We start from the raw sequence: 12683 nt of genomic DNA on the forward strand, positions 1-12683 counted from the left end.
CCTAAATATTTGGCTAAGGAAAATCACAATTTTGTTATTTTTGTCAATTTTGGGGCCTAAGGCAATTTTGGAGAATAACACGTAGGACAAGGGAGTCGAAATCATTTCCTTAGTGGAATGTGCGGGCCACTTCCCCATGAAATAGGCACTTCCTTGTTAGAGAAATTCGAATGGCTAAGGAGGGAGCTCGAATTGCTTAGTGAAGGGACCCACATGAAAGAAGGGATCAACAAATATAAATATGAGGAAAGCGACATCATTTGGGGCTTTTGATCATTTGGCATCTAATTGTTACTCTAGTTGTTTCGCTGAGTTACATAGTGTTGTTGAGCACAAGAGTTTCCCAAGGAGGAATCTCAACCTCTCTTCGGTAAACTTCAAGTGCCACCCTAGGAGGGCAATTTCATCTTTCTTTGGAGGTTGGGGAGAGATACCACATAGGTACCACGAATTTTTGGCTCAGTTGGGACACAGGAAAGGAGCCACACAGTTCTTTGTAGAGTGTGGTGCTAGAGATAGAGGCTCTATTATTGCCGGGAAATTTCTAGACCAAATTCCAGGTGAAGGGGGAGGATTTTCAGGTGCAGAGGGTGCCTTTCACAACAACACTAATTTCTGGTGATTGGGCCTACGTCATCTTGCCTGGGATTGTGCAATCCTTTGTTGGGGCTGAGTGTGGGGAGGCTTGAGAGAGGGATTGAGGAGTTGGGGTTGTTTGGAATCTGATTGGAGGGGATTTGTGGGGAATTCCTAGCCCTTTTGAGGAGCAGCAAACACAATATCTTTTACAGGTGACATTTTCTGGTAGTGGAGAAGGGCCAACCTTTTGGAGGTCAATTTTGGAGCGTCAAAACTAGGGCAAACCCTTTCTGTGCTTTTTCTAGGTTTTGGACAAGGATCTCAGAAATAATTTGGCATAATTTTCTGGGAAGATTTGAGGGGTCAAACAATGGTCCCAATTCCGTCGGCACTGCACTTCTTGAAGGGTTAGCGCAAATATTTCTTGCGAGCCTTTCTGCATCATTTGGGCAGCTAATACTCATCCACCTTAGGCTTGAGCCCAGGTGCACTCATTCCAATCCATATTGTACTCCTTTAGATATATAATAAAATTGGCCCATTTTGGTGTATTTCTAGCTCATTTTTGGTTATCTGATGTGTGTAAATTTTTATTGTGTTGAATGTGCTGCATTTGCTTGATTATCGCTGTTAATTTTCGATTAGGAATATTACAGTCAGTTTACAAGTTGGTTGGAGAGCGTTGGGAGAAGGATGTTATACTGCAAGAGCCTTGTGAGGGAAAATTGTCTCATAGCCTCTTTTCATCAATTTATTTTGACACATGGAGCTACTTGGACTAGGAGGAAAGAATGTTTAATTTGTTAAATAAAAATAGGCAGTGTTACATAATATGGGGTGGCTTCTTGGCATATGTGAGGAATGCTACTTGAATTAGTTACTAGAATCCTTTTACTTGTAAACCACTCTTATTGTATAAAGGGGAGGAACCCACCACTTCTATGTCTGAGAAGCAGAGCAGTGTGATGTGATCACTGGGTGTTCTACTCAAGTGTTTTGCTTTATGAGCTTGTAAGATGCTGAACGATTTTGCATTGTAAACTTAGAAATTGATTTTAATTCATGTAATTTTTTTTCATTGTAGTAGAAAGATATGTTATTGCTGGTGCACATTGAGAATTCTTATCTGATTTCTATTAACCGCGAGGCTGCTGCTGAGCTAAGTATGACAGATTGGTGTTCAGTTGATTTTGGTGTTCATATCTGATTTTCAAACTTCTCTTTATCCTAGATCTATCAGTTGTGTGCTACTATAATGATCTCATCTCTTGATATACAGTATTTACATGCTTGAAACTTTCACACAACGTTTTGGTTTATGCCTATGTGAAGTTTTTATAGGTGTTTCAAAGGTTTTCAGATTCAGCTGTAGAGTGTTTTCTATGAGTGCAGATCGGCTGTCATGAGCTGGAATTTTAACAGTAGGAAAAAGTTGAGTACACCATACACACAAACCCTCAGGCTCCCACAAAAGGTGTCATATTGTCATATTCTTTGCAACCAGCAAACTTCAACATTTGTACATGCATACTTTAAATTATGCAGCTACATTCTGTGCTTTGCTTATGAATTCAAATCTAGGAAAAAAAGCTCCGACAAAATGTGTCATATAGTCAAATTCTTTGCAATTTGCAAACTTCAAATCGGGAAAAAATGTCAGAGAGGCAGTTTCTTTCTTTAGCCAAGAGAATTCCAATATGCCATATAGAATCGATAAGAATTTGTTTAAAACTTCATATTCTAATATAGCAATGCCAATCGTATAACTTCAATAATTGGCTCTACTTAGAAAAGATTAACAAGTTGATCATCTTTAACATAAGTTGACATCCAGCTTCCATTATTCCAATAATTGCCACCAGGTAAAAAAGACAAATCAATTGAACACTAACAAATGCTCTATGAACAAAAATGACTTCAAAGCTACATTCATATTGTTGAATCTGTTCAAAGAAATTCAGAATATATGCAAACAAGAAAAAAACATGTGGGCTTTGTGAATTCAGAATAAACTGGACAATTGATTTATATTGCTATATACAAGACAAAATGCAGAAAATCCAGCAAGGATCTCTGTCATAGAGATTATTTATCAAGAGGACGTCTTGCACTATCAATCTATCTATATAAATAAAATCCTGGAGGATTGGAGCCTAACACTCAATGACTACTGATCTGATGCTCAATGTCGCAGGAGGACAAAGACAACATTTAGAGGCAGGATTTAAATGGCCAAGTAACCATAAAATTTTAATTTTAATTTCATGTGACCATCTCCTGTAGTTGTTTGACAATTTGAAAAATGTTATGCAGAAAACACTGATGTGATTTCCTGGCACCTCACAATGCCTGCAGCTCCTGAATAGCACAACCATCTCTCACTACCTTTGTTGAAATTCCATCGAACTCTATGTACAGCAACTAGTTTTGAAGGGTATTTTTCAATAGGGCTAGTCATATCCCTCAACCCTTCAACACCTGAACTACATCGACCTGCATTCACTGATGGAACTAATGGAAGATCTTCCATGTCCTCTGTCACATCTGCTGTAGAATGCTTTCCACTGGTAGTCTTTTTTGATTTCTTTGTAATTTTGCTTTTGGAAGGTGTGATAGTGTCAGCATCTGATACCACTGCTAACTCCATTGAGCTGGATCGCATGTATTTGTTATCTATATCCACAACTCATTTTTATCAACATGATTCTGCTTGGCTACTTTGTTATTACAAGAACTGTCTTTGAAAGGAAAGGATGACTCACCTGCAGCTTGTATATTAGCTCTTATGGCCTGATTTGACTCGGATAAAAAACCTCGTATGGACCTTGGAGTGTCACTCCATTCATTCAGAGATTTCTTCATTCGTACTGGTGTCAGGGTTGATGGAGAAATGACTTTGAATGCCTTGCTTCCTTCTTCAACAAATGCTCCACAAATATAATGTGGGGTCCGATGTCTCATTTTGTCTTTATCAACAGCTTTCTGAGTAAGCTTTTAACTCATACAGGAAAGCACAAAAAAAAAAAATCAGCAACGACTTCTGAACTTATCCATATTGTATATAATATATGAGAATATATGAAAGAAAAAAAACTCTATTATTGCCATGAACTATATTTGGACCAAGAAATTACATGCATCTTAGGCGCATTAAGCCAAGATTCAGATAAATTACAACCTCTCGCCTAATGCCAGATCCAAAAAAATAAACCAGATAACCAGGGAAAGCTAAACAATGCCATATCAAAATTGACAATCCATACCTGAAAATGAAGAGCAGAACCATCAACGCTGCAATATGCAACCAAGCCTGGTAAAACAGTAGAAATATACCATGAGTTCAAATCTCAAGGAGCACATAGATAAAGCAACAAATATCCTTAGAAGGCCTTATAGGAAAGATGGGCCAAGGGCATTCATTTTTCTCTTGAGGTGAAACGTGAATTATTCTGACAAATGTTCCTGTTTCGTGCATATCTTCTTTCAAGTGTTTGCCTTTGGTCTGCAGACAAGCAATCTCTCTACATCTACATTTACTATTAAGATATCTCAGTAGGAAGAAAAATATTTTCCCCATCATTAAGATTTATGTATAGTATTTATTCCTGTGCATTTGCAGCTGATATGATAACTAACAAGAATGCTAGAAAATTGGTTGAAGGTCTGAATCATGTGTAGATTTTCCACATGAATTGGTGGTGAAAATCAACCTTGCCCCTCGCCAATGTTTGGTAAATTTGTCAATATGGAAAGAATTATACTGTTGAACTAAGTCACCAGGATCTGGATATGGCGGTGAAACAGTAAGTACAAAAGGAATTAAAAAATATATTTATAATTAAAACAAGGAGAGTTAAAAATCAAAATCATTCAAGAATCACAATAAAACTATAAGTTGTAACCAAAAACGAAAGTTCGCATGTATATTACTATTTACCATCCATGTACCATAACCGATAATTTCATAAGTTATAAACATCATTGGTTAATTGATAATTTTAAAGACCATTTCACCATTAGCATGAAGGTCATAACAGCATTTCTGTAGCAATGTCCACATGTACATATCAGCCATGAATAGAGTGATTTTTTTAAGGCTATGGCAGGATTAATTAACAGTGTGGGTGAAGTGAGCAATAATGTAACACATAAGGATAGATCAGACCTTGACAGGAGATCATGACCATAATGATTGATCGAACCTTGAGATCCTAAATTACCAGGAAATGGATGCAGATATGGACCTGCCAGATTTATGAAAAGCAAGGATCCAGATACCCCCAAATGCCATGTCACCGCAAAATCTAGCTGCCTAGTGCAAAGCCTCATTAGGTACTCCAGGTTTAGGGCAACAATGAGATCAGCCACCACTATCACCTTATTGGTTGTTCTCCTACCACATTGTGGATCGATGTTATCTGTAATGTTCCGTACTTGGATAAGCAGTGATATATAAAGCAAAAACGATTTACAACACAGAAATTTTAAACATTCAGCAAATACTCATAAAAACTCTAGAAGTAAGAACCAATTGAGCCATTTTATTAATCCAATGGAGCAAGTACAATAGTATGGATAAATGCACCTGGGCTTGCCTCAATGGCAAGCGTGACAGAACCCAAGTAATAAGGCAATGATCTCAAATGCTGATAATGACTGCTCCTCTAATGCTTTGCGCTGCCCAGAAAACTGCACTGCTGGCTGGAAAGGAACTGCTAGAAACCCCACCTCCGGTGCTCAGAAAATGCTGCAAAATTAACCTCAAGCTCCTTGACCAAGACCCACCAAAACCCAGAAATGGTTTGGTATGGTTTTGGATTCCCAAAATTGACCTCCAAGAGGCCTTACGCCCTCCAAGACTGCTTAAGCACACGACCTGCAAAGATATCAACAAAATCCTCCTCCAAGGCTCCAGAAAAGTAGCAATCTCCTCCACAAGTGTTTCCCTTGACTCTCCCGACAAAGACCAGCCCCAATAGCTGAGACTCCACTTCCCACATGTGCACAATATTCTTCCTCTGTGCTGGCCCAGGAAGTGTGAAAGTCACACTGAATAGGAGCTCTCCTCCAGCTCCAAAATTCACCAAAATGGTAGCCAAACACCTATGCCTCCTTTCCGGAATTTCTCCCAGCCAAAGCTCCTCTGGAAGATGTCACAATCACAACTCGGCCTCCCCTCACTATGTCCTCTAGAAATACGCACCACCTGGAGATGATGGATGCAACTGTTGGAAATCACAATGAAAACTTCCTCTGAAAGAATGTAGAAAAACCTCTCTAGGGTGGCACTCAAAAACCCCCGAAGAAAGGGTGAGATCTTCGCTTGAAGAACTCTTGCTAAACAGCAAGTGAGTCGGCTAAGCAGCGCGAGCAACTAAAGAGAAATTCGATATGCCAAAGATGATGAAATGAGGAGAGCTACTTGCATTTTATAGATTTTGTGGAGCACTTTTCCCTCCATCTTGGGTTCCTCACTTAACCATCGACTTCCCCTCTCATGCAATTCGAACTAGGGAGTGTGTATTCTCCTAGTGTGGGTGGCCCCCACATGTAACTTGACCACACCAAAATAACTTCTACTAAAGTCGAAGCCTCCTAATAAAATCGAATGGGCCCCATTACCTCCAAAATTGACCCCAAAATGTAGTGATTAATTATGTTCCAAATTAATTTAGGAAGGGACATTACAATCCTCCCCTCCTAAATGTTGCTTGTCCCCAAGCAACTTCAATGCTGGATGCTCAAGTATGTGCTCACCCTCACAAGTGGCATCCTCATCCAGTAAGCTCTTCCAACGCACCAAGTATTCTTTGATTATCTTGCTTCTGATTGGTCTCCAAGATGACCTCCAATTCTAAAACTAGGTGCCCCTCATCATCAAGTGGAGGCAGCTCCACAACCACTGTAAGTTGTTGCCCCAACACCCTTTCGAGGCATGAAACATGGAAAATATTGTGGATCTTGCTCCCTGGTGGTAGCTCCAACTCGTAAACCACCTCTCCAACCCTCCTTATCACCATGTAAGGCCCAAAAAATCTCGGTTGCAGCTTCTTGGCCCCCTTTTGCTTAAGAGTGGACTGTCGGTATGGCTACAATTGAAGGTACACCAAGCCCCCTTCCTCGAAATGCCTCTCCACCCGATGCCTATCAGCATACATCTTCTACTGATTTTGAGTTGTTTACAAGTTATCCTTAAGAGCCTTGAGGATATCTTGGCTCTCTAGGATCCAATCTTTGGCCTTTGGGGTCTGGTTGTCTCCAAAAACAATGTCAGCAAAAGACAAAGCATCATAACCATAAAGAGCACGGAAAGGAGTCATACCAATGGACATGATGTGTCGTGTTGTAACAATACTCTCCCAAATGCAACCATCGAATCCAAGCCCTTTGTTGCCCTGTCACATAGTTCCTGGAATAGCCCTCTAACCACTCGTTCACCCTCTGTGTCTGGTCATTAGTCTGTGGATGATAACTGGTGCTCGAGGTGAGCTCGGTGCCAACTAGCTTGAAAAGCTCGTGCCAAAATCCCCCCATGAATCAGCTATCTCAGTCATTGATTATAGCCTTAGGGAGTCCGTGCAGGTGAAAGACCTCCCTAAAGAACAACTCTGCCACCTGTGAAGTTGAATATCATGTCGGAATGGCAAAGAAATGTGCAAACTTGGTCAATCGGTCGACCACCACAAAAGTACAATCCTTCCCTTGTACTGAGGGAAGTCCAGTGATGAAGTCCATAGACATACTCTCCCATTTCCCCTGAGGGATGGGAAGAGGCTGCAATAATCCTGCTGGATGGGTCAACTCCCCTTTGTTCCTCTAACAAGCCTCACACTCCTACACATGTCTCAACACGTCCCCTTTGAGGCCCTTCCAGGTGAAGCGATCTCTCATGGCCATATACGTCTTTCTGAACCCCTAGTATCTAGACAAAGGAGAATCATGAGCTTCACGAAGGATGTGCTCCCTCAACTGGGACCCCGAAACCAACAACATGCGCCCTTTGTAGTATATAACCTCATCCATCACCTTGTAGCGCTCATGTGCATGGTTTCCCTCCAAGATCATGCATGCTTGACGATCCTTGGAGTACTCTACTAACAACTGTGCCTTCCAATCATGGCAGATGCTCATGAATGAAAGTCCTATGGGTCCCCTGGATAGTGCATCTGCCACCACATTGTGCTTCCCCTGCACATACTCAATAACAAAATCATAGGTTTGCACCTTGCTGACCTACCTCTGTTGTCTATCATTGAGGCCCTGATGCCCCATGAAGTGGCGAAGATTGTTGTGATTTGTCTTCACCTGAAATCGGTTCCCCACCAAGTACTATCTAAACTTGGCCAATGCATGCATTATGGTCAATGTCTCCTTGTCGTATATGGAATACAACCTCTCATGTGGTAGGAGCTTCCGACTCTCAAAACCAATGGGGTGCCCTCCTTGGGACAAGACAACCCCTATCCCCACACTTGATGCATTGCACTCCAATGTAAAAGGTTGTGTGAAATCCAAAGTGCTAATACCAGGAAACAACTCATCACCTCCTTGAGGCAAGCGAATGTTGCCTGAGCTCCAACTGTCCATGCAAAAACCCCCTTTTTAGTCAGAACAGTAAGGGGTGCTACCAACTGTAAGAAGCCCTTCACGAACTTCCGATAATAAGTGCAGATGCCCAAAATCCTCTCAGCGCTGTCACATCTCTGTTGGTCAAGGTTGTCATTGATGTCAATATGGCATTGTTGGAGATGGCAAATATTCTTGTGATACATGCCTTAAACCCTTTCATGGTGCTACCCTAACTACATGACAAAACCTTAACTACATTTATGCCCTAGAATGGTGATGCATTGTTAGGTCCCTATAATACTAGTGATTACCCCATTACTATTGTAGTTGTATCCCTTATTAATATTGTTGTGCCCCTATTGCCCCCATATTGTTATTATTGTGCCCCATAGAATCCCTCTATTGTTATTTTTGTGGTTTTATATTATTATTGATAGGTCGGCTGGGTTATATTGTGACTCCTTAGACTCCTATATATAGAAAGGAGATTTTGTCATTTGAATTATTAAAGAATCATTCATTTGTGTGATGTAAAGGAGGTTGCCCCCTCGAAGAGGTTGAATTCTAAGGCGTTGATTTATCTTTTCTATCTTTTTGTGAGCTGGTTTCGTAACATTTGGTATCAGAGCTTTGGATTCTAGAGTTTCGCTGCTCCAAACAGGTCATCGTGGCATTTTTGCTATAACTTTTTTTCTGCGACGTTTTAGAAGCTAAAAAAAAAACCCATTTGAGACGAGATCACACTGAAACTCGGGTCCGAATTTCAGAGCTTTTTGCGCTATAGTTGCGGAGATATGATCTGAGGAAGTTGGTCTTTTTGCAGACTCCTAAATTATATTCCAAACAGGTGACCTGGGGAAAATCGGCATAACTTTCTCTCTAGGCATCAGATTGAAAATTCATAAGAAGGTACAGAAAGAGGACAGACTATAGTTTCTTGTATATATTTTTCAGAGCCAAAGGTTGAAACAGGGATACGTGGCACATCGTACAATTTTGCTCTACTGAACTAGTCTATAATCAGGTCACTGTGGGAGATTTGGCATAACTCTTCTTTGGAGAATCCAATTGGGATCAAACTAGTGGCATTAGAAAGAGGACACAGAGGGCTACTGCAGGTTGCAATTTCAGAACTGGATGATCTGAAATTACAGAGATACATCAGAGGCAATATCGAGTTCCTACAAAGTGAAAAAAGGTGTGTATATTTTTTTAAATTTTTTCTTAAGCTTGGTTTGAAAAATTATTTTGAAGGAATTCAAAAGGCATAGTAGAGCATTATTATCGGTCACTGATGCCCCGAGGAAAGAAAATGCAAACACCTAGTAAGAACCTTGAAAGTTCTAGCATGACTCATGAAGAAGAGGAAGAAATGCTACATGATATATCAAAATTACAAGACCAAGTGCAACAAATTTCACTCTCACAAAAGCTAACAGAAGCTAAGATAAATGGCATGGAATCTAAGATAAAGGGCGTGGAAGCTAAGATTGACGATTTGAAGATAGATTTGAAGGCAGATTTGACAAATTTTCTACAAGAAATACTTACTAATGGTGAAAGGGTAGTAAAGGAAACTCATGATGCGAACAAAAGAAATGTTAATCATGATTCCATAGACTCTAATGTTGGATCGAAGACCCACCATATTCCAAAAATCGATATGAGAGTTTGATGGCAAGAACCCCGTGACATGGATATTACAGATGGAGCAATTTTTCGATCTCAATAATGTGCAAAACACACAAAAGGTACGTATTGCAACTTTATATTTGGAACCAAATCAGTTTGTATGGTATCAATGGCTTTGCTCTTGTAAACAAATTATCACTTGGGCAATTTTTACGGAAGAATTGACAGCACATTATGAGGATACAGAAAGCAACACTTTTTTTAGCCAATTGATAAGTCTCAAACAAAAGGATTCAATAATGGAGCACATTGAGGAGTTCCAAAAATTGAACATAAGGGTAAAAAATATTCCACAGGAGCATAGGATTGATGTGTTCATGGGGACTTTAAAGGATAATATCCAACATGATGTTTGCCTTTGGGAACCTGATTCATTAGAAAAGGCATTCAGGTTAGCAAGAAAAATGGAAAGCAAAATTATGGCAACCAGGAAGCATACCACTCACAACTATAAAGATGGAAGCGTTGTTGCCCCTAGTCTTCGACAACCTATAAGGTTGACACTACAACAATTGGAAGAAAAAAGAGCAAAAGGGCTTTGTTACAGTTGTGATAGCAAATACACTAAAGGTCATAAGTGTGCTGAGAAGAAATTATTCTACATAGATTGTGAAGAGGAAGAGGAAAAGGAGCAAGAAAGGTCAAAAGAAGAGGATATACTCCAGGAACAAAGTCTAGAGAAAGAAGAAATGAATCCGACCATATCTTGTAATGCATTTGCTGGAATTACCACTCCTCAAACCATCAAGATAGAAGGAAAAATCAAGAAGAAAAAGGTAATAGTGTTGATTGATTTAGGAAGTACCCACAATTTTATTCATTGTAAGGTAACAAAAGAATTGAATTGCTTCCTATATCCAGCACTAGAGTGTCAAGTGATGGTTGTAAAAGGAGGAACAATAAATTGCTCTAGAAAATGCCATAATATCAAGCTATCCATGGGAGAATATGCATTGACTAGCCCAATGCTTTCCATTCCAATGGGAGGTGTTGATGTTGTACTAGGAGTCCAATGGTTACAATCCTTGGGTACAATAGCTTTTAATTTTCAAGAACTTTTCATGAAATTTTATGTGGAAGGAAAGAAAGTTGAATTAAGGGGTATAGCAAGAAAACCATGAAAGATAATCAGCTCTAACAGTATGATAAAGCTTCTAAAAAAGGAACAAAGAGGTGTAATTGAACAATTATGTTCACTAGATGTTTCCACATCGAAATCATCTATTTCTCCAGATCTCCAAAAAGTCTTGGACAATCATTCCAAAGTATTTGAGACTCCCAAAGGTCTCCCACCTATTCGTGATCATGATCATGCTATTCATCTGATTCCAGGAAGTGTTCTTCCAAACATCAAGCCGTACAGATATCCCTATGCCCAAAAGAGTGAAATTGAACGTATGGTTACAAAAATGCTAGAGGCTGGTATAATTCAACCTAGTCAAAGTTCTTTCTCTGCTCCGTAGTATTGGTGCACAAGAAGGATGGATCATGGCGCATGTGTCCGGATTATAGAGAGCTCAACAAGCTCACTATTAAAGATAAGTTTCCCATTCCTGTCATTGATGAATTACTGGATGAATTGCATGGATCAATTTACTTCACCAAGTTGGATCTTCGTTCAGGATATCATCAAATCAGAATGAAGACTTAAGACATTCCAAAAACAACGTTTAGAACTCATGAGGGTCATTATGAATTTTTGGTCATGCCTTTTGGCCTTACTAATGCACCTTCTACATTTCAAGGTTTGATGAATTCCATTTTCAAACCCTTCCTTAGAAAGTTTGCGTTAGTATTTTTTGATGATATACTAATCTACAGCAAGTCGTGGAAGGATCATGTTGAACATGTTGGCAGGGTACTACAACTATTGGAGGAGAAACAATTATATGCAAAAAGATCCAAATGTTTCTTTGGAGTACAAGAGGTGGAATATCTAGGTCATATTGTATCTCATGAAGGAGTTAAGGTAGACCCTAGCAAAATTAAAGCCATTAAGGAATGGAAAATCCCCACATCCATAAAGCATCTGCGAGGATTTCTCGGGTTGACAGGGTATTATCGCAAGTTTGTTAAGAATTTTGGGAAAATAGCAGCTCCTCTAACAACATTATTGAAGAAAGATGCATTTTCATGGACTCCAGAAGCAACAAAGGCCTTCGAACATCTTAAAGAGGCAATGTCCCAAGCACCAGTGTTAGCTACACCGGACTTCACAAAAACCTTTATTGTGGAATGTGATGCTTCAGGAAATGGAATTGGTGCTGTTTTAATGCAAAATAAAAGACCCATTGCTTTTGAAAGTCGTCCAATCAAGGGAAAGTTTTTACACAAAGCTATTTATGAGAAAGAAATGTTGGCAATACTACATGCACTTAAGAAATGGCGACCCTACCTAATGGGAAGACACTCCAAGGTAAAAACGGATCATGATAGCCTTAAATACTTTTTAGAACAAAGATTATCATCTGAAGAGCAACAAAAGTGGGTCACAAAGATGTTGGGTTATGACTTTGAAATCATCTACAAAAAAGGGAAGCAAAATGTGGTGGCAGATACACTCTCAAGAAAAGACGAGGATGTGGAAGCATTGTTGTGCGCCATTTCTATTATCCAACCAGATTGGATAAACGAAACAAGGGAGGAATGGAAGAATGATGAAGAAGTGTGGGCACTTATTCAAAAGTTACAACAAGATTCTAGCACATCTGATATATTTAGTTGGCAAAATGATTCGTTATGGTACAAAGATCGCTTATACCTCTGTAAGAATTCCCAACTCAAACAAAAGATTCTTATGGAATTGCACACTTCTCCCTTAGGAGGGCACTCGGGATTTTTAA

The 12683-nt window shown here is 39.6% G+C and overlaps 1 protein-coding gene across 1 annotated transcript in view; it reads right to left on the minus strand.

Annotated features, from left to right (window-relative positions):
- Positions 1-2743: 2743 nt before the first annotated feature.
- Positions 2744-12683, minus strand: part of LOC149167653 (Transducin/WD40 repeat-like superfamily protein) — a 336132-nt gene continuing 326192 nt past the window's right edge. The window contains exons 13-15 of the mRNA XM_089433067.1: positions 3843-3889; positions 3342-3570; positions 2744-3252 (exon numbers count right to left, since the gene is read on the minus strand). Of these exons, the coding sequence (XP_089289193.1) occupies positions 2885-3252; positions 3342-3570; positions 3843-3889 (644 nt within the window). The 3' untranslated portion in view covers positions 2744-2884. The remainder of the gene's footprint in view (positions 3253-3341; positions 3571-3842; positions 3890-12683) is intronic.

The sequence above is a fragment of the Pinus tabuliformis genome, chromosome 5_1 (genome assembly GCF_031772625.1).
Source record: "Pinus tabuliformis cultivar Carrire ecotype Pingquan chromosome 5_1, CPIR1, whole genome shotgun sequence".
Classification (NCBI taxonomy): domain Eukaryota; kingdom Viridiplantae; phylum Streptophyta; class Pinopsida; order Pinales; family Pinaceae; genus Pinus; species Pinus tabuliformis.